The sequence below is a fragment of the Mercenaria mercenaria genome, chromosome 19 (assembly GCF_021730395.1).
Source record: "Mercenaria mercenaria strain notata chromosome 19, MADL_Memer_1, whole genome shotgun sequence".
NCBI classification, from domain to species: domain Eukaryota; kingdom Metazoa; phylum Mollusca; class Bivalvia; order Venerida; family Veneridae; genus Mercenaria; species Mercenaria mercenaria.
In genome coordinates this window covers 26,744,115-26,766,036 of record NC_069379.1, presented here as the reverse complement: position 1 = coordinate 26,766,036, position 21,922 = coordinate 26,744,115, and the positions used below count along the sequence as shown (strand labels likewise).

The 21,922-nt window shown below is 34.1% G+C and overlaps 1 protein-coding gene across 7 annotated transcripts in view; it reads left to right on the top strand.

The window, feature by feature from the left end:
• Positions 1–21,922, top strand: part of LOC128550881 (deoxynucleoside triphosphate triphosphohydrolase SAMHD1-like) — a 63,491-nt gene that overhangs the window by 20,199 nt on the left and 21,370 nt on the right. For all 7 annotated transcript variants that reach the window (XM_053530838.1, XM_053530836.1, XM_053530835.1 and 4 more), the window contains exons 2-4: positions 572–652; positions 16,165–16,325; positions 17,849–17,976. In XM_053530838.1, coding sequence (XP_053386813.1) covers positions 635–652; positions 16,165–16,325; positions 17,849–17,976 — 307 coding nt within the window. In that variant the 5' untranslated portion in view covers positions 572–634. The remainder of the gene's footprint in view (positions 1–571; positions 653–16,164; positions 16,326–17,848; positions 17,977–21,922) is intronic.

Genomic DNA, 21,922 nt, shown 5'->3' with positions numbered 1-21,922 from the left:
GGTCTGGATGTGGGTTACTTTTTGGGTTCAATGAGTTAAAAAACTGGAAGCATTGAGTGAAATATTGCAAAATGTTGGACTCTTTTCTTGCCTGGCTTCTCGAGTAAAATACATACCGGTTCAGCTACGCGTCCCCACTCTTCTCTCAGGGCTTTGATTAAATATGCTCACTTTCATGTATATATGATTGTCTTTGCCAGAAAGTTTTTATTTATGTTGGTAAATGTATTGCTGATTGCCAATAAAGCCGAAACTGTTTTTTTTTTTTTATATAAAATACAGTTATCATAACAGTAGCTTGTTCTCGGCTTCCATAGATTTTGCCCGACTTGAGTCACAAGAGGGGCGAAAGGTTTTGGTTGTAGGTAACTTATTCCGATATTTTAAGTTTCACATTTACTTCTCCGCATACTGCTATATTTTAGTGGAAAAGGAAATGTGAGAAGGATGGCATAAAGACCTGTATTGCTGTGTTTTTAGAGAGGTGGAATAAAGGCAAATTGCTGTATTTTCAGTTGAAAAGTAAATTTTGAGATGGGTGGAATTAAGACAAATATTGCTATATTTTCAGAGAAAGAAGTAAAAGTGATACAGGTGTAATAAAAGCCGCATCGAGGAACTAAACTTGGCGAAAATGGAAAAAGATAGAAAAGTAAGGCTTACTAGTATTATCTTGTTAAATCCAATAATAATTAAAAAAAAAAAGAAAAAAAAAAAAACAACAACAAACTGGAACTGAAAATGTTTGATTTCATTTGCATTGTATACTTTAAATGATTAAATAAATAAGTCTGAGAAGTTATCCCCGGTTACAGCTGAAGAAGATTTACGAATAAATATTTATTTAGTGTATGTATGTTGTTCATGTTAGCCTTCAAGTTATGATAGCATGTTTATTCATTGAACAAAAACCTGGTATATTTGTTAAAGACGTCTTCGTGTTCCCCGTTCACTTGGTTTACATACTATTAGACATTGTCGGTTTAAGTTGATGTGGACAATGCACTGTGAATGTGCTGTATATCCTGGGGTCTTCTCAAGACATACTTTATTTCATTCACTGTTACAGTAGCTGACTTTGCTTGTCTAGGAAGTAATTAAATTTGGGACACTTTAAATGAATGTTAGTATAGGAATGTTCTCATAAGACATTAGAAGAGTTACTTTAACCATGCATGAGTAAAGCTCTCCAAAATATGCATGTACTTAGAATAAGATTTCTTTTAAGAAAAGATAGTAATTCTACAAAAGTTCCATAAACTGTGTTACCCATTTCATTTGATACATTTTGTTTCTGCCTTCGCCATATGTACGTCCGCCTGTCCGTCTTCATATAGTCTGATCTAGCCTCTCAAAATCCTCTGCTAGGATTTAAACGGAACTTCACAGAAATGATATTATGAAGCCTTGTGCGAGTTAGGGTCCCTTAAAAGTAGTTTTTGAATGAAATTTGTCCGAACTGTTTTATAATTAGCATTATTTGAAAATAATTTCATAGGAATGACCCGTACAAATTCTAGCTGAGCATGTATTACCAAGTTCATAATTAAATGATCTTGTACTGAGTATTTTTTAATTAACGTCGCACCGACACATGATAGGTCATATAGCGACTTTCTTGCTTTAATGGTGGAGGAAGACCCAGGTGCCCCTCCGTACATTATTTCATCACGAGCGGGCACCTGGGTAGAACCACCGACCTTCCGTAAGCCAGCTGGATGGCTTCCTCACATGAAGAATTCAACGCCCCGAGTGAGGCTCGAACCCACATCGATGAGGGGCAAGTGAATTGAAGTCAGCGACCTTAACCACTCGGCCACGGAGGCCCCTTGTACTGAGTAATGGCCCTTTGATTATCATACATAAAGTCTATGAAGAGATTTTTTTCTGTAATTCATCTCCAAATGTCATTGAAGCCTAAGGGATTTTTTGAAATAAGATGTGCATATCGTTGGTACATACTGCTCGAACTATTTTTTTTTCCGGAGTTATGTCCATTATTCATTTTACTGAAAAAAAAAATTGTTCGGACTACTCCTAGTATACTCTTTGTGTGATTTGACTGAAACGTCTTAGGAATGATAGCTACATGTATATATTATTAAGTTATGGATTGTACGTTGTATGATATGACGAATTAATTGTATTTCATTATTAGAGATAGAAATTATGTAGACAGGTCCTTTTTCATCATTTTGGGAACGCCATCAACATCAATGGGATTAGGAAAATGCTCTTGAAGATTGTTTTATTTGAGAAAATTTGCAAATAAACAAAATCTATGTAAAGATATTTTTGTGTAAAATATTAATGGACTGCATTTTGAATTGTTCAACAGTATAACTGTTGTTTTAATTACCAAAATATACATACAAATTAGCAAAACTATTTTAAACCGGCACAATTCCTAAAAGGTAACACTAATTTGGGAATGTTAAATTCAGAATTGGGGAAAAATACTTTCTTTGCTTTGGGATTACCTCTTTTTACTGGAGGTAGATTTATAGGGAAAAAAAGCCCTGCTAGAAGTTTTTGTCAACGCTTCATTTCAAAATTCTAGTCCAGATTTCAGTGATAGTAGGAAGTGCTTGGTATAAAGCCTTGTTGATCATATCATTGGCACGTCCGCTCGAAATATTGTTTGCGGAGTTATAACTCTTAAAATCATTTTTGAATGAAATGAGTAGCAAACCTAGGTACGGGTCCTGCCGCTAAACAATTTTTCGCTGATATATGATCCTTGATTTTTACACTTAAGTTCACATAACACCGTTAAAAAATTTCACATAACACCGTTAATAAATTTCATAGTATTCAGTTACAAAGTTTACATCATTTATTTTACATCATTTTTTAGTGTAAACTGTAATTTTTATACATTTCATTCCGCTATTGTGAAAAGGTAAATAGTTATACATAATCATTCTCGCATAAAAGTAATGCTCTCACCTTTCTAAAAATCATATTCTATAATATAAAGAATCGTCATCAGATTTTATATAAAGGTTACAGCGTCAATAATAGTAAATATAGGTAAGTTGGCGAGCGTAGCGAGCCGAAAAAGAAGAATGGACATTCAAGGGTATTTTGATATAATGAAAAATGGAAGCTTTGCCGAAAAGGGAGTGCAGTCGCACCCGTCGCACCCCTCCCTTCCCCCTCTGGCTACGCCCTTGCAGTATATATGTTTCTTTGTTGTAAGTTAACATTAACTCCCCAGTTCTATTTTCTCAGCAAGGGAGAAAAATTGTTTTTGAAATATCTCTCAAGCATGACTATTAGTAGAGCAGCAAACCCCCAGTTTTAGCATTCAACCTGGCCCCAAAAGTTACAAAATATGTCATATACCAAAATGTTGGAGGGTCTGAAGTTTATTGTGACTGCCGGCATAATTTTGCAAATTTTGGTGCGGACTGAAAATCCAAGATGGCGTCCAAGATGGCCGCCATTTTAGTGCTTATACTTAGATTTGAAATAAGGCTAGTAAATATTTATAAAGAAAACACAAGTGACTTAACCACATACAAGTATCTAAACTAAGAAAGTGTTAAATAATTGTTATATTCTCGAGGTCACTCAAGGTCATGTCAAGGTCATACTTAAGTCAAAGGTCAAAAATGGTCTAAAATCACTGTTTTAGCTACAATCTTTTTATTTTCTCCAAACTGAATGACGTAATCTGTCATTTCTCATATCAGAGCATACTTAGATCTGTGTGTACTGCAGTTTCATTGCAATTTACAGGAGTGCATTTGGTTACCATGGTTACCATAGTTGAACTAAATACGTTTCAATATAGCCGCTATTTCAGTCTTTTGTGGATTTATGTAAAGTTTTTTGAAAAGAACAAATGTTACAAACTTACTTCTGTTGTGTGTAGTAAAAAAAGATATAATTTTGTACTGGTCCAATTCATTTCAAGGTCAATGTCAGTCAAAATAGACCAAAATTACTTTTTTTTCACTTACAAATTGAGAGCATAGATCTGGTAACTATAGTTATACCATAATGTTCTTACTATGGCCGGAATTTATCTCTAATAGGCAGATTTAGATATACTTATAAAGAAAACGTGTGTAACAAAACCTGTTTTTTTCTCTGAAAGACAGTTTTTAACAAACAGAATATTCTGGTCCGTGTCAGTGTCATTGCAGTGTTTTAAAATGGCCGCTTTTACTGTCCTTTTAGGTCGCGTCAAAAATAAGGCTATTAAATATCAATGAAGAAAACACATGTGACCTAATGGCATACAAATTCGAACTAAAAATAGTTTTAAAATAAATGTTATATATTGAGGTTACTCAAGGTCATTTCATGGTCATTCACAAGGTCAAATACGGTCTAAAGTCACTGTTTCAGCTGCAACTTTTCTCATTCTGAGACTCCAAAATGAATATTATTACTTTTTTATTTTTCATAGATCAGACTAGGCCTTTGTGTATGACAATTTATTTGCATTATTTAGGGTAAAAATTTTGTACCATATACAGTAACCATGGTGAAACCAAATGCGTTTCAATATAGCCACTAGTTTAGATCTAGTTAGTGAAACCGGTCATGGCCATTTTCAAGTCATATTCAAAGTCAAAGGGTGAAAATAGCTAAAACCACCTAAACCCATACACATTTTCAATATTTTAAATGCACGAATTTTCACATTAAAGATTGTACATTTTTAAACATATATATGATACATATTGTGCTCGTTTGGCTGTGTAGAAGACAACTGTAGACGTCAAGATCACGAAGTTAAATATATGGTTTCGGTGGGCGTTCTGGCCATAATGACCCGAAGGCCATTGTGAAACTAGATGTGCCATTAGTATGTACTTTTTTCAGCTTGAATTATGATGAAAGCTTAAAGCTTATTTGAACCCGTCTCCTGGAAAAACTAGTACCGATGCCATATGAGTTTTGTATGGTCTTAACCCCAGTAGACTCGATTTCAGAGACTCCGGTTGAGCAGTTGATACCTTAACCATAAACCACTGCAATTTAGAGCATAACGCACACCTAAGTCGTTTATTGACTATATCATGTTATCAACAAATGTACCAAAAATTTTTTGTTTACTTTTAATGTAAATTTAGTACTATTCATACCAAGTATATAATACGTTTTAACACCACGGCTGTCATAAGTGACATCACCGCCTGAGTTAACAACAATATTGACAGATGTTCCATTTCAAAGTTGAAAATAGTATATAATAATAGAAATTACATAATCACTTTAGTTACGTATGCAACATTTGATTTTGTAATTGGTATGGTAAATAATCTACATCCAATTGTTATTGTTATCATGTCTTTTTCAAACATCTTAATCATTAAAATATATTGACGTTACGCTCATTGTTGGCGTACATTAGCGTAACTGACGTTATCGTCGTTTTTAGCCGTTTAGACGTTACAGGGATTACTTGGGGTGGTTGGACTACAGTTTTCATAAATCATGCCGTTTCGATATTTAAGGAATTATTTGATATAGATGTACATATAATATTTATTCAATCAAATTATTTATCAGACAGTGAATTATATTGCGGTGTTCAGATACAATTGTAAACATATACTTTATTTAGTTTTCAAACTAACGTCGACGTTACATTAATTTCACGGCTGTGACATCTCGGCTAGATTTGCAATTTTCAGTGTTAAATTAATTCATATTCAACGTAAGACTTATGCATATCAATTTGCAGACAATGTAGTACTCTCAGACTGTAGTCGCTGTTTTGTAAACAAATACATATTTCTTAAATATTTCGGCACGTAACAACCTTCGTATTTATTATTCTTGCATTTTTTGACACGTGTGACATCGCGCTAGATTAAAGTATACATAATTTAACGCCATTATCAATGTCAAAATACGACAAAAACTTACTAATTCAAAAGTAAATTTATGACTTTTTGTCAAAATAAATTTATAGAAAGCATACAATAGTTAAAGAAAATACAGAAATTTTAACAAAACCTGTCGAGAAGACATTAAATCTTACGTTTTAAGTTGGATCGTCTTTTGCTTCCTGTTTGTCACAGGAAGTGTTGAACAGCAAATGACTGCAATGACGTCAAATATAGTTAACGTCACGTCACGAGTCTTCTTATTTGACGGAAATTTTTTTTTTATGAATTTACCAAGCCGTTAAATAATGCGCATTGGTGAATTCTGTTACATCTTTCGTGACGTTTTTGAGTTGTTTTCTATGATTCTATGTCGAATTAAATTTTTACTAATTGTTAAACGTAAATGCGATCATATTTACTAACAGGGAGATTGTTTTGCCTTTCTTGTGTGATATAAGAAGATAAACAACCGTATTTCTAAAACGAATTTCATGAAATATTGAAGTGAACGAAACTGAAAAATTTCCGATGTTCGCCAACAACGTACGCAATTACAAAATATTGCAGAATATAACGCTTCCTTTCGCATTTTTAACTGCATATTATAAAAGAACGTTTCCAATCCAAAGGAAGTATTCTTTGTACAGTTAGTTAATATTTCATATCTTCAAATGTTTTTGATATCTACCAATTTCCATCGGCTTCAACATCTACAAATGTAAAATGGTTGTACAAAGGCAGATCTTTTGTGGTAACTGATGTCACCAGCACAAAATGTTTTGCAGGTTACTGGAAAATGACACGGCTAATGGCTTTTCACCTTCAAATTGCCACTTTCCGGATATAAACTGAATATATTTATAGTTAATTAAACTCTAGAAGATATTTACATCCAACTTAAATTTGCAGTTTCAGGAACCATGAAATCAAACAATAAAGCAAATTTATTAGATACCAAATTTCAATTTGTATTGGCCAACAAATCACCATAATCTTTCAAACAAGAAAAGGTTTTCAAAAACAGAGGGTTTATGTCTTTCGATTGTAACATTGCCAGTATCCCAATATTTCTTAAATCCTAATTGAGAGAATTGCATGGTCTAAAAGTGCTAGCTAACCTTAAATCAGAAAAAGCTTCAGAATAAGACTGTATTCACCCAGTTGTCCTTAAGCGCTTCGGGTAAAAATTGTTGATGTTCTGGTAATAATTTTCCAAACCCATCTCCTTTGGTTACTAGACTAGCGGATTAGTCCCGCTGCTCAAAGAGGGAGACCTAAGTAACTTAGCAGACTATTGGCTTATGCCATAAAGTTGTATGTTTTGGTTAAGTTTTTGTTCACCTTACGAAACACAACATTCTTCATGACCTCCAACATGGCTTTCGTGACAAAGTCTTGTCTGACTCAGCTGATTGTATTTAATTTGACAGATGAAATGACTAGAAACATCACCATTTATAAACAAACTAACTTGACCTTGCTAGACATAAGTTTAGTTTTTGAAAAGGTAAACCACCTAAACTTCTTTTTAAGGCATTTGCCTACAATTCCTCGAGTGGCCTGTGGCATTCCTACTCAATAGATTCTCTTACTTCACACAATAGAAGTAAGTTTGTAACATTTGTTCTTTTCAAAAACTTGTACATGAATCCACCAAAGCTATATATTAAACAGTTTAGACAAAATATGGAATGGTTTGCAAAAGTTAACTAATTTCTGTGTCAAAGAAGGGCCATAACTGAGCTACAGTACTTGTCCTAGTTACTGTAAATCACTTTATATTCGCGTGATCTTTATTTCGCGAATTCCCGCACCCTGAATTATTTCGCGGATTTATGAATTCGCGAGGGGAGTGTCAGAAATTTAAATTCGCGAAGGTTCTTATCTTATATTAGTGAAATTCCAATTCCAGAAGTCGTGATTACATTAATGTCCATTATTCCGTACCGTAACCAATTTATGCCAAAGACTCGTTAAATGCATGGTCCGTAACGGCTATTTCGTATTAGTAATCGACAAATTGCTTTTGTTCGACTGAAATTGAGAGAGAGCCTTTTAATCCTTTATTCAATTTACGGGCGATTATTCTTATTACATTTAATAGCTGATAAAATGTTCAAAGTTTGTTACAGTCATTTCATAAATAATTGTACGGTACAAAGTATATAATACAATGGCGTGACATGTTGCTAATCCCAATTGTTATCTAAACAATCGCTATTGTTATCTAAACAGTATGTGTAAAAAATCACGCGCTCTGTTTGTTTGACACATACAAAGTGCATCAAGGAGATGCTCTCCGTAACCTGTTAAAAACAAAGTTATTATTATTGTACCCCACGACAACAAAGTTGTAAGTGGGGGGGGGGGGGGGGGGGGGGGGGGGGGGGGGGGGGGGGGGGGGGGGGGGGGTGTATACTGGTTTCAGGTTGTCTGTCTGTCCGTAGACGCAATCTTGTGCGCACCATCTCTCCTTATCCCCTTGACAGAATTTAATGAAACTTCACACAAGTGATCAGTACCAACAGTAGTTGTGCATGGGGCATGTTAGGTTCTTTTAGAAAAAAAATTGCAGAGTTATGGGACTTTGTTTTTTTGTTACTATACTATATACATAGACGCAATCTTGTGCGCACCATCTCTCCTTATCCCCTTGACAGAATTTAATGAAACTTCACACAAGTGATCAGTACCAACAGTAGTTGTACATGGGGCATGTTAGGTTCTTTTAGAAAAAAAATTTGCAGAGTTATGGGACTTTGTTTTTTTTGTTACTATACTATATACATAGACACAATCTTGTGCGCACCATCTCTCCTCATCCCCTTGACACAATTTAATGAAACTTCACACAAGTGATCAGTACCAATAGTAGTTGTGCATGGGGCATGTTAGGTTCTTTTAGAAAAAAAATTGGCAGAGTTATGGGACTTTGTTTTTTTGTTACTACTGTAAAATCATTAATATTCGTGGGGGACTAATTTTCGTGGTTGAGTCAATCCACGAAATTTAATCCCAACGAACAAGTAAAATTCCCTTTCATTTTATGTTCAAAAGTTGAAATCCACGAATTCATATCCCCACGAAATTGCCGTTTTGACCAAAACCACGGAATTTCATGCCCACGAAATTAAATGATTTTACAATATACTATATACATAGACACAATCTTGTGCGCACCATCTCTCCTCACCCCCTCGGCACAATTTAATGAAACTTCACACAAGTGATCAGTAACAACAGTAGTTGTGCATGGGGCATGTTAGGTTCTTTCAGAAAAAAAATTGGCAGAGTTATGGGACTTTGTTTTTTTTGTTACTATACTATATACATAGACACAATCTTTTGCGCACCATCTCTCCTCATCCCCTTGACACAATTTAATGAAACTTCACACAAGTGATCAGTAACAACAGTAGTTGTGCATGGGGCATGTTAGGTTCTTTCAGCGACAAAAATTGCAGAGTTATGAGACTTTGTTTCTTGTTAACATACTATGTACATACAGTCTGCATATGCAATCTTGTGCGTGCCTAATCTACCAAACCCTTGCACACAATTTAATGAAACTTCACACAAGTGATCAGTACCAACCCTAGTTGTGCATGGTGCATGTTACATTCTTTTAGATAAATATTCTGCATAGTTATGGGACTTTGTTTTTTGTTACTATACTGTATACATACAGTCTATATACATACAGTCCACATAATTATGCAATCTTGTGTGCGTCAAATTGCAATGTACTGTGTCAGTGCATGCGGGGGGAACATTCATCACCTTTAGTGATAGCTCTAGTCACTATTATCATACCAGATTTATGTAGCGCCCTTTTCATGATAAACACGTTCAAAGGCGCTTTACATGTAGCAAACGCAGCAACACCGGGCGCGAAATTCATCCTCTACTAGTACAGACACAGAGCGATCTGACCAGAGGGACAGAGTGAGATAAAGTCCCCCAGAACAGATAGAGAGAAATCCTTTAAGATACAAGCCGTTCGGCTAACTTAGCCTAGCTCTTTGCGAATAGACAGTCTGGTTCTTTAACGTGCCCGATGTATAGCACCGATACACGCGAAGCCGTCTTTCCTGGAAAGAACCAGTACAGGCCTCTTGGAGAGCATCTCAGAAATTTCCAGTGCCTTGACCAGGATATTATGTTATATATATATGCCTGCCAGCTTCTTGTAAATCCAACCTCTTGACCTTAGCGTTAATTCTGTCTTTAAGGCGGCTAGTATTCATTGCTGAAATTGACCATATTTCGGACATTTTCTTTCGGATATGTCTGTATGTTATGGAAGGAAATCTACGCGGATTTATGAATTCGCGATGCACCCATTTCGTGAAAAATAGCGAAAATTAAAACACCGTGAATAATACCGGATTTACAGTATGTAGTCTTACCTACATTTGTAAACTATGATGGTAAACAAGTGGTCAAAGCCATTTGACAAACATGTTTGACAAAATATAGATTGGTATGAAACATTTAACTGATTTCCAAGTCCATTAAGGGCCATAATTCAGCCGAAATAGATGAACTATTGCCTAAAGATGGAAATCATGATGAAAAACAAGTGTTCAAAGTTTCAAAGCCACATGTCAAATACAAATAGTTTCGACGAAACATGTACGAAAACTGAACCAATATTCAAGTCCAAAAAGGGGAATAATTCAGCCAAAATATGTAATAGAGTTAAGAACTCTTGCCTACAGATAGAGACTAATATAATAAACAAGTGTTCAAAGTGTCAAAGCCACATGTCAAATAGCTGATGCAAAACAGACTTGTACGTAATCTGAACCAATTTCAAAGACCAAAACAGGCCATAATTCAGCCAAAATACTTGACATAGTTACTTACTCTTGCTTACTGGTAGATACTGTTATAATAAACAAGTGTTCAAAGTTCAAAAGCCACATTTCAAACAGTTTTTACAAAACATGGACTTGTAAAAATCTGAACCAATTTTTAAGTCCAAAAAGAGCCATAATTCAGCCAAATTACTTGACAGTTATGTACTCTTGCCTACAGGTAGACACTAATATATATAAACAAGTGTTCAAAGTTTTAAAGCCACATGTCAAATAATTGACTTATCATTAGAATAGCTTCAAATGTAAATTTAACTTTAGGCTTCATAAAACGAAACATCACAACAACCAGTGAAAATGTTAAAACTCTACCATATAAAACTCTTATCCACCCATACATGACATAGCTGGAATATACACCTACCATCTGCATCATACACTCAAGTTAAAACACACAAAATTGAAATTGCTCCACATCCCCATTTAGAGAATTTTCCTGCTATACTTTCTTAAAGAAAAAAATATGTTGGTTGAAAAATAGAAAAATGAAATTAAAAATTAAAAAAAAAAAAAAACCTACTGCATTGTAAGCAATGTTTTTATCTTTTAATTGTACTTATTTCATAATTACACAAAATACGTTAACAGTTTTTTCATCTTATTGCGCATTCTTACTTTATCTGATGTTAGGCCCATAACTAATAAGTCTGAAAGAGGCTTTGGCATTACCACAGAGATAGAAAATAGCGTAGAAATATTTTTCAGAGTTACGTTATAAAACAGCCTCATTTCTTTATATCTCGTATAAACCCAGTCCTTAGTTAGCTTATTTTCTGTCTCGCTACAGGCAGTACTTTTTCAAAATTCAGAAAAAGAAAAATGTTTACGTCAATTTTAAGCGTTGGAACTTAGATAAAACTTCAAAATGAAACATGCAGTGACTGTAATTCAACGTGTTTATGCAAGTGCTGTTTAAGTATTTTATAACTACAAAGAAAAGATGATTTAAATACAGGAATTAATATTGATCTTGTAACTGAATTCTTATTAGTTTAAGTTTATTTGTTAATGTAGGAAATAAATATGAATATGTCTTTTTGGAAACGAAACAATTTAACAGATAAACAAGAGGGTCATTATGACCCTGCATCGCTCACCTGAGTAATATGAGCTACATGTTTCAAATGTCAAACTGATGATTTTTAGAAATTTTTTGAAGATTTTCCGCTGTACAATCATGGTGAAACTGGACAACAACCTACCAGTTGCAAATAGTTGTAAAAAACTGACCAAGTGTGCATGTAAACAGAATGTTGTGGTAGGTGTAAATGCAATTGGACTCCCGTGTACAGATCTATACAGCTGCAAATGTGACAACTATTTGGCCAAAATATAAAGTCTTGAGACATGCCTTCCAGAGGAAACAAGTATGGTAGATCTGCATTGTTTCACCTATGACACAAAGCAGGTCTTTTGTTTATCAAAATTGATGTGTCTACGTGGATTGCTACATACACTTTAATTCTAAAAATGTCTGCCTTATTTAAAGTTTGACTACAAGTTCCAATCTAGCAGTGACGGCCATAAAGGTACATAATTAAAATATATTCCATTTAGAGACACACAAACTTATCGTTACAATTTCCAATTTTAAAGGGGGTAATTTTGTTAAAATTCATGTCAGAATATGGAACTTGGCTTTGTACAGTGCTTAATGACCAAGAAGGCATGTGTGAAATTTCACCCCAATAAACTTAGAAGTTTCTGAGAAATAAAAACCTAGTACGAAGACTTAACATTGAAAATTCTAGTGTTTAAAAGGGGGATAATTTTGTTAAAATGTATGTCAGAGTTATGGAACTTGTCTTTGTACAGCGCGTAAAGATTACAAAGACGTGTGTGAAGTTTCAAATCAATAAACAGAGCAGTTTCTGAAAAAAAACTTGACATACAACCTTAACGTTGACGTCACCACCATCGTCGTCATTGCCGTCGCCGTCGGAAAAGCTACGCCTCTGTCCGCCATCAGTTTTAAAAGTCGCAGGCGAGACAAAAACTGTCCTTCAACACTCTAAATACTAGTATGTTATTTGTCCATAACATTAAGACTGATTTGACTAGGAACGTCAGTGTTAATGGCAAATTAGTGCTTTTTACATGAAACGGCGGCCATCATGAACAAAAGACGCCATATTGGATTTTGAAACCAGTCGTTTGTGTATCAAAAATAGATTTTGCACACGCAAAGCATCTTAAGAGATATTCTTTCCTAAAAATTGACAAAATAAACTCTGCATTAAGTGGTTCAGTCAAAAATCAACTTCCCATTTGAATTTTCAAGTGGCTAACGGCTTTTGAAAAATAGCTCAGACAAGTACACATGCTAAATTTCCTGCTTGCATCACCAAATGCATTATTGTTTCAGTTATCTGCCTAGCTAATAGGTTTATTCTGAAATGAAAATTTGTACTATTTGAAAAAGAATGAAAACGTGTGTACGGTATATTAAAAAGTGTTTTTTTTTTATGTGTCCTTTTTTGCTATTTTGACCAACAGTCCTTGAATGACCTCAATCACTCCCAACAATATAACATTTAAAAGAACCTTTCACTACAAACAATTAAAGGGAGTTTGTAAAATGTGTTTTTTTTTTCACATTTGTATGTGATTCCACCAACTAGATCTTAATAACAGATATATTAGAATCAGTTTTGTTTCACCATGGTAACCATGTTAGCCAAATGTACTCCTCTAAACATATTGCAAACGAAATTGTCATGCACACAAACTTGCTCTAATATGAAAAATGGCCAGTTATGTCATACAATTTGGAGAGAATGTAAAACTATTGCAGATAAAATAGTAATTTTAGACGTTTTTGACCTTTTGACCTTGACTTACAATGACCTTGAGTGACCTCAAAAATATAATATGTTTTTACACATTGTTAGTTTAAATACTTGTATACAGTTAAGTTAAAGAGTTTTTCTTCATAAATTATTTATATCCTTATTTTTAAATTTACCTATAAAATCTTAAAGTGGCGGCCATCTTGGACGCCATCTTGGATTTCTCGGTCCGCACCAAAAATTTGCAATTTATGCCGGCAGTCCGATAAACTTCAGACCCTGCCAAACATTTTGGTGTATGACATGTTTTGTAACTTTTTGTGGCCAGGTTACTCATTAACTAAGCCATTTATTAGGTTTTGCTGCTCTACTATATAGATTGACGAGCACTTTAATGTATAAGAGACTGTTGAGAACATAATGTAAAAAGGAGGATAATTTGTTTAGGATTGCACACTTTAAGCACATAATTGTAGTCACTGAAAATGAAATGCACGGCTTCTACCAGTTTCATCCACTAGGAATACACATTTTGATAGTTTAACAAGAAACGCGGCAATGCCACGAAACCAGGTTTTCAACACTTTTCATAAGAATAAACAAGAGTGCCAGAATGTCACAATATACGCCCGTCACAGCAAATTTCTTTACTCTAGCACCTGTATTTGCAGATGTAATTTTAATTTTGTGGTTGTTTAGTAATCATTGTAATTCTTTTGTTTTTCTAAGTCCACAAAAAAAACTCCTTACCAGGTAGAGATACCTTAAAATACACCTAAAATTAGAAAGTAACAACTATGTTGTACCACAGAAAAGTGGTCTTGGTTTTTCCCTACGGTCAGTTATAAAAAAGTTACAATATAAGTTATTTATAGTAACAACTAAGGGAAGTTAATCTTAAAAAAAAAAAAAAAAAAATACAAAAAAAAAAATTGTAAGTCCACACAGAAATCCTTACCAGGTAGAGATTGGTCAAAATACACCTCAAAATTGGATGTAACATGCATGTTGTACTACAGAAAAGTGGTCTCGATTTTTCCCTATGTCTAGTAATGAAAAAGTTAAAATATAAGCTATTTATAGTAACAACAAAGGGAAGTAATTCTAAAGAAGGGAACTGCGCAAGACACTTCGTCTCATGATGGTGTATAATTGTGCCAAGTTACGTCAGAATCCCTCTATGCATGAAGAAGATATGCTCCGGACAAAGTTTTCATTCTTGTATCCTTTGACCTCTAAGTGTGACCTTGACCTTAGACCTAGGGACCTGGTTCTTGCGCCTTACACTCCGTCTCATGATGGTGAACAATTGTGCCAACTTTCATCAAAATCCCTCCATGCATGTAGAAGATATGCTAACCCTAACCCTAACCTAACCCTAACCCTATTTTTAGTAACAATGACCTTGACCTTGATCCCAGAAACCCCAAAATCAATCCCAAGCTACAACTTTATATAAGTTTTCTATACACCAAGTTTCATCATGATAGCTCATTCCTAAGTTAAGTTATTGACCGGAAACCCTTTTTCTATTTTAAGTAACAGTGACCTTGACCTTGACCCCAGAAACCCCAAAATCAATCCCAGCCTTTGTCTTGATATAAGCTACATACATACCAAGTTGTATTCAAATATCTTTACCGAAACAAAAGTTATTGACCGGAAACCCTTTTTCTATTTTAAGTAACAGTGACCTTGACCTTGACCCCAGAAACCCCAAAATCAATCCCAGCCTTTGTCTTGATATAAGCTACATACATACCAAGTTTTATTCAAATATCTTTACCGAAACAAAAGTTATTGACCGGAAACACCAGTTTGACGCCGCCGCCGTCGCCCGCCCGCCCGACCGACATCTACCCCAATCTAATAACTCAGGTTTTCGTTGAAAACCTGGTTAAAAATCTCTACACTAGCTTAAAGTGAACTTCAGATGATCACCAAACTGTAGTTACATGGTCTCCGATCAGTCTAATTTCAGTATGCACAGCTAATGGGTGTGACTTGTCACTGTGTTACAGCAACTTAAAAACAGTTTGCTTGTTAAATTTTAACATTTTCCATGAAAAAACAGCAACAGTTACTTGCTGAGAACAGGTTAACTTGTACCGGTAAACAATCCAGGAACACTGGTTAGGCCAACTGCCTGTCGTTACATAACAGAAATACTGTAAAAAACGGCGCTTACCAAAACAAACTAATAAATGAATAAATGTGTTTTGAAACGCTCCCTAGACAGTCCGCATTCGATGTTCACAGTCAAACTTCACATAAACCGACAATTTCTAAATTAGTAACATGAAGTTTTGAGAGTTATCGAGATAATAGGTTTTTAACGTTATATTGAGATCATGATTTAAAAGAAATTAATAGAAATATTGCATTAATGTAGATATAAAACGGATGGCATTTACCTTTTGTTTATACATGTCAGACTTATTATGTGACAGGACAAACACATTTTTAATATGAGAGAAATCACATCGAAGAAAAAGATACTCTATGTTATATTATGGATGGGTAGGCGGACGGACGGTCGGGTAAAGTAAGCTTACTCAAGCAGTGTCGGGCTCATAAGTGAAATTCATTTAGATTTTTATCACTTCTGTCTAAGTCAACATGCGTTTATAATACTTAATCCAGGTATTTAACGATCCTATCCATGGAAATATAGAGTTACATCCACTTTGTGTGAAGATCGTCGACACGCCGCAGTTCCAACGTCTGAGATTCATAAAGCAGCTGGGCGGCGCCTATTTCGTCTATCCTGGAGCCGCACACAACAGATTCGAACATTCAATCGGGTAAACTGGTTCTGTAATAGTGAACAGTACAAGAGTAGTATCCAGTATATACACTCAACAAAATTCCTAATTGGTCAGTTTAAAACAGTATATAGTATTACTATTTTTGTTTATAAGGCATGTATTCACACGAAATTTCACATACCGACATCTGAATAGGTACTGTAGCTAGTCATTGATTTATTTTTGGCCGACACACGGCCAGCGTAACGCATTAGGCGTTTTGACCAATACTGCATATTTTTCACGTGCAGGGCATATGCACCAATATGCACTTGTAAGTGAACACTTTTGGCATTACTGACGAAAGTCCTACTAGAAAAACACGTAACATGGTGAAATTGACACAAGAGCAACGCGCCCGGGCTGTCGAAATTTTACAACAAAATTCAAAATCGGTCACTTCAAAAAATTGTCTTTGGGTTAAAGTTTGCCAAAAGAGCGCGGATGGTAGATAAACAACGATTGAAAGTTCTTGTAAATGGAAATAAGGTTAAAAATGGAAATAACCATCAAAGTAACAGCTACAAACAAATTATATCAAAATTCATTTGAAATTTAAAAAATAATTACACACGTGTCGTAAATGTGTCCCGGCTAGCAACATTTCGACAGCTTGATCGCGTTGTTCTTGTGTCAATTTCACCATGATATGCGTTTTTCTGGTAGGATTGTCGTCAGTAATGCCAAAAGTATAAACGAGCACGTGCATGTTGGTACACATGCCCTGCACGTGCAAAATATGTAATGTTAGTCAAAACGCCTAATGCGGTTACTTTGGCTGTGAGTCGCCAAAAATAAATCAATAATTAACTGCAGTACCTATTCAAATGTCGGTATGTGAAATTTCATGTGAAATACATGCATTATTAACAAAATAGTAATATAATATAAACTGACCAATTAGGAATTTTGTTGAGTGTATTTAAAAGTGTTAATTTAAAGGAAATAAAATTTGTTGTTCTATAATATCAAAGGCTTTTGTAAGATAACTGTCAATGTATGCACTTTTCGAATTAAGTCATATATAAAAGTGTTACAATTCTAACAAAAAGCCAGTCTGCAAATTTTCACAATATTGTCTGCAAGATCGAAAATAAAGGTACTGTTAACAAAATAGTTAATGCATATATGGTTCATTTTATACAAAAGATATGTCAAACATACTTTAACTGGCAAAGATATCTCTACATACAGACTTTGAAACCGCATATGGTCATTTTTTCACAGTCACGCTGGTGACGGAATATCCGGTTAAAATATAACAGATGACTTGATGAGATATTAGTGCGCAAATGATCAAGTAAGAGCACAAAAAGCATTTTATTCATAATTTTTTATGTTGTAATTGCAATTAGGCCTAGGTTTTTGTCTTTTCATCCATATTTTATCCGAAAATCCATCTAAGTAATTGGTGGAAGAATGAATACAGCAACAATAGCTTGAATTTATAAGTTGTTGGTGCAGGTCTTTAAAGTTTGCCAGAAAATATATATTGCTTTTGATATGGTATAATTTTTAAGGGTTTGCCACTTGGCTGGACGGCTGGTGCGAGCTCTAAGAGACCAGAAATCTGAGGCCCTCAAGGACGTTGAAATTACTCCTGTAGATGAACTGTGCGTAGAAGTGGCAGGATTGTGTCATGATCTCGGTAAACATTTAGATCAAGTACTTTTCTTTGAAGAAAAATGTCATAACAATTATTTACGAAACACCTAAAAAAATAACGATATGTCTTTTTGACTTAACATATTTTCTGTTTTACTTGCCCATTCGAATTTCGATAGGGTGTGGAAGTGTTGTTGATTTTTCTTAGGGATGGGTTGTGGTATAGACCATATCAACGTAGAGAGTCACGTGATCTTATCAAGATAAACACTCCAAGGGGCTTATCAGCTGAGCTCTCAGTACAGTTACATTCTGTTGAAATACACATCTGCAGGATACTAATAACTATGTTGATTTATTGTTGTGTGCCAAATTGTAAAGGCTCTGGTTAGGAAGAAAATGTATCTATGCATCAATTTCCAAATGATTTAAAACAGCAAAATGCATGTTTTATCTTTATTTACAGTCAAAACATAATGAAATATACTAGTAATACATCTTTACACTAACTTCTTGCAACACTTTTTTTCACAGCATAACGTATAGATTTATCAAATTGTATCATGTATAGTATCACTTTCTTAAAAGTATTACATGTAGATACCGGATAACAATAAAAGTTAATAATGATAACATGTTTAAATGGGTGTAGAAGGAAAGAATACTTGTGCAGGAGAAACATCAAATGACGACTTTGTTATAAAACAACTCTTCAAAAAAGAAGATTTTCACTACTTAATAATAATAATGACACACCAAGAAGAACCATGTTACACAGTGCCACACCATCTGTATTTCCTTAGATGAAAACAAGAACACGAAAATCCGAAAAGAAGAGGCGCCTAGAAGACAGTGACATTGACACTGCGTCAGAAAAACGATGACAGGGTTCTGCTGAAACCCAAACTGACATACCAAATATCTACAATCATCAGTTCTTATTGAAAAACATAGCATTAAAGATCAATTAACAAATGTATTAGAGAGGAGCAGAGATGTATTTGAAAACATCACTTACAATATTGTAAATGATGTGGGTGACCTTGACTCTAATATTACTTCATTTACTGAAACCATATATGAATGTACAAATAAGGTATTTGGAAAAACTTTTAAAGTAAGACCAAAAACAAATAAGCGTAAAAGTAAATGGTTTGATGATAACTGCAGAGCTGCTTAGGCAAGATTTTTTAATGCCAAGAGAAAATTCAAGTTAGACTCTTCAGTAGTCAATAAGTTTGCATTCTTAGAAAGTAGAAAACATTTTTCTGACGCCAAAAGAAAAGCCAAATTTAAATATTTCTCGAAAGAAAAAAGAAATTTTTACGACTTGAGCAAAAATTCCCCAAAACAATTTTGGAGCAAAGTCAACACATACAGAAATTTGAAAAATGCAGAATCATCACAAATTGATGCAGCCCAGTTTGCTTCATATTTTTCTGAAATTCTTAACAGGAAGGTTGAGAGTAATTTCATCCCTAATATGTCTAATGATATAGATAATCTCGTAGAAATACAATGCCTAGATAAACCTATAGAGGAGGGTGAAATAAATAAAGCAATTTCTTCTTTGTCAAGAAATAAGGCACCCGGTTGTGATTTAATAATATCAGACTTTTTTATTGATGCCAAAGGTTTTATAACTCCATTTTTACTTTCAATTTTTAACAAGATATTTAATGATGGTGTTTACCCACTGTGTTGGACAAAAGGTATTATTGTGCCAATCCATAAAAAAGGTGACAAGTCTGACCCCAGTAATTATAGAGGCATATCCCTTATAAGTACAATGGCAAAGATTTTTTCTCTTATTTTACGTGGCAGACTAAATAACTGGTGTGAGAGTCAATATATACTCAGCGATGTCCAGTTTGGATTTCGTAATAATAGAAGTACTTCTTACTGTGTATTCATCCTCCACAGTATTATTCAGAAACCTTTGTCAACCAATGAAACACTATATTGTGCCTTTATAGATTATGAAAAGGCCTTTGATACTATCGACAGAGAACTATTGTGGTATAAACTACTTGACATTGGCGTGAGTAGTAAAATGATTAAAATGTTAACATCAGTTTATGAACATGTATCAGCCTGTATTAAGGTTTTCTCAAATATGTCTGATTTTTTCGAGGTGTCACTTGGCTTGAAACAGGGGGAACCACTCTCGCCGATACTTTTTATTCTTTTCGTTAACGATGTAACATCAAACCTTGATTTTAATTCCCTGACTGAAACTGATTTAATTCAACTTTGTATCTATATGTTGTTATTTGCAGACGACATGGTCCTTTTTACTACCAACAAACAAAGCCTCCAAGCTCAATTAGATAGTTTATATATATATTCTGTTAAATGGGGATTAAAGATCAATATTAATAAAACAAAAATATGTATTTTTAGAAAACGAAGAAAAGTAGAAAATTATCAATGGTGTATTAATAATGAACCGTTAGAGACTCTTTTTGTTACCTCGGGGTAAAGTTTAGCAGTAATGGATCAATGGTGGAGGCAATTAAATCTTTGTCCGACCAGTCCCCCAAAGCAATAAATGGTTTATATTCAATCTTTTCTAGACTTAAATTTGATTTGAAAACTAAGCTTTTATTATTTGATCGCATGGTTGAACCAATTTTATTCTACTGCTCAGAGATATGGGGTGTATATGATACCAAATCTATAGACAGGGTTCACTTGAAATTTTGCAAAAAAATACTTGGGGTTAAACCCCAAACTCCTAAAATGGCTGTTCTTGGTGAATTAGGAAGATATTCTTTGTCTATACTATGTAAGGAAAGAGTTTTGAAGTACTGGCTGAAACTGATGAATAATAAAAAATCACTTATGTACCATGTTTTTACTATGCAGTGTAATAATATTGACTCCCCAAGATGTTTAAATTGGGCTAAACATGTTAAATCATTATTGAATGACTTAGGTTTTAGCAATTTATGGAACAACATTAATATAAATATAAATTATTTTGCTATGTTACAGAATCGTCTCCGAGACCAATTTAAGCAAAAATGGCACTTTGATATCAACAATATGGCAAAACTTGATTATTATTCAGAATTCAAAACCGAATTTAGATATGAGCCTTATCTTGATATTGTAGAAAATGACTATCTCAGAAAGTTGCTTACATGTTTTCGTCTTTCAGCACACAGCCTGGCTATAGAAACAGGAAGATATGTTGGTACTGATAGAGCAAATAGAATTTGTAGAAATTGTAATCATAATGTCGTAGAATCAGAATATCACTTTTTAATGACTTGCTGCAAATATTCTAATATTCGACCACATCTTTCATGGCCTACTATGCAGAAATTCAACAGATTAATGAGGTCAAGAAAAAGAAAAACTGTAATAAATATTTGTAAATTTATCAACGAGTCATATAAATTAAGGGCAGAAACGTTATAGTTAAGACCATTGATACGAATTTCTTTTATTATACATATAATTGTAATGTTTACTCATGTGCATGTAGATCTAGTTATTTATTATAGTTATATCTGTTCATTAGCCAAAGACATGTTATGTCGATATTGCTAATAAAGTTTGTTGTTGTTGTTGTTGTTGTTATTGAAAAACATAACTGAATCAAACCCCTAACTGAGATTAATGCAGTTCTACACAGGATTTCCAAACTTATCTATGTTCAATACTGTTCTACAGCTGCTTGTTCCAAATAAAGACAGAAGTCAAACAAATTAATGGGATAGACGCAATCCAAATCAGTTTACGAATACGAATACGAATAGTTTGTTGCATTAAACAATTTACATTGTTTCTAGCAAATATACAAATCAATTTACAAGTGGTGCTGATTCCGATGATGAAGGGTGTGTGAGCATGGACAGTGATCATGAAGGTGACGACTCAAAGCAAACCATTCAGATTACACAAACTTTCGCTTGAAAATGAGTTTTTGTTAACATTAATGAAATTAAGATTGGGATTACTTATAATAATAAGGATTTTGC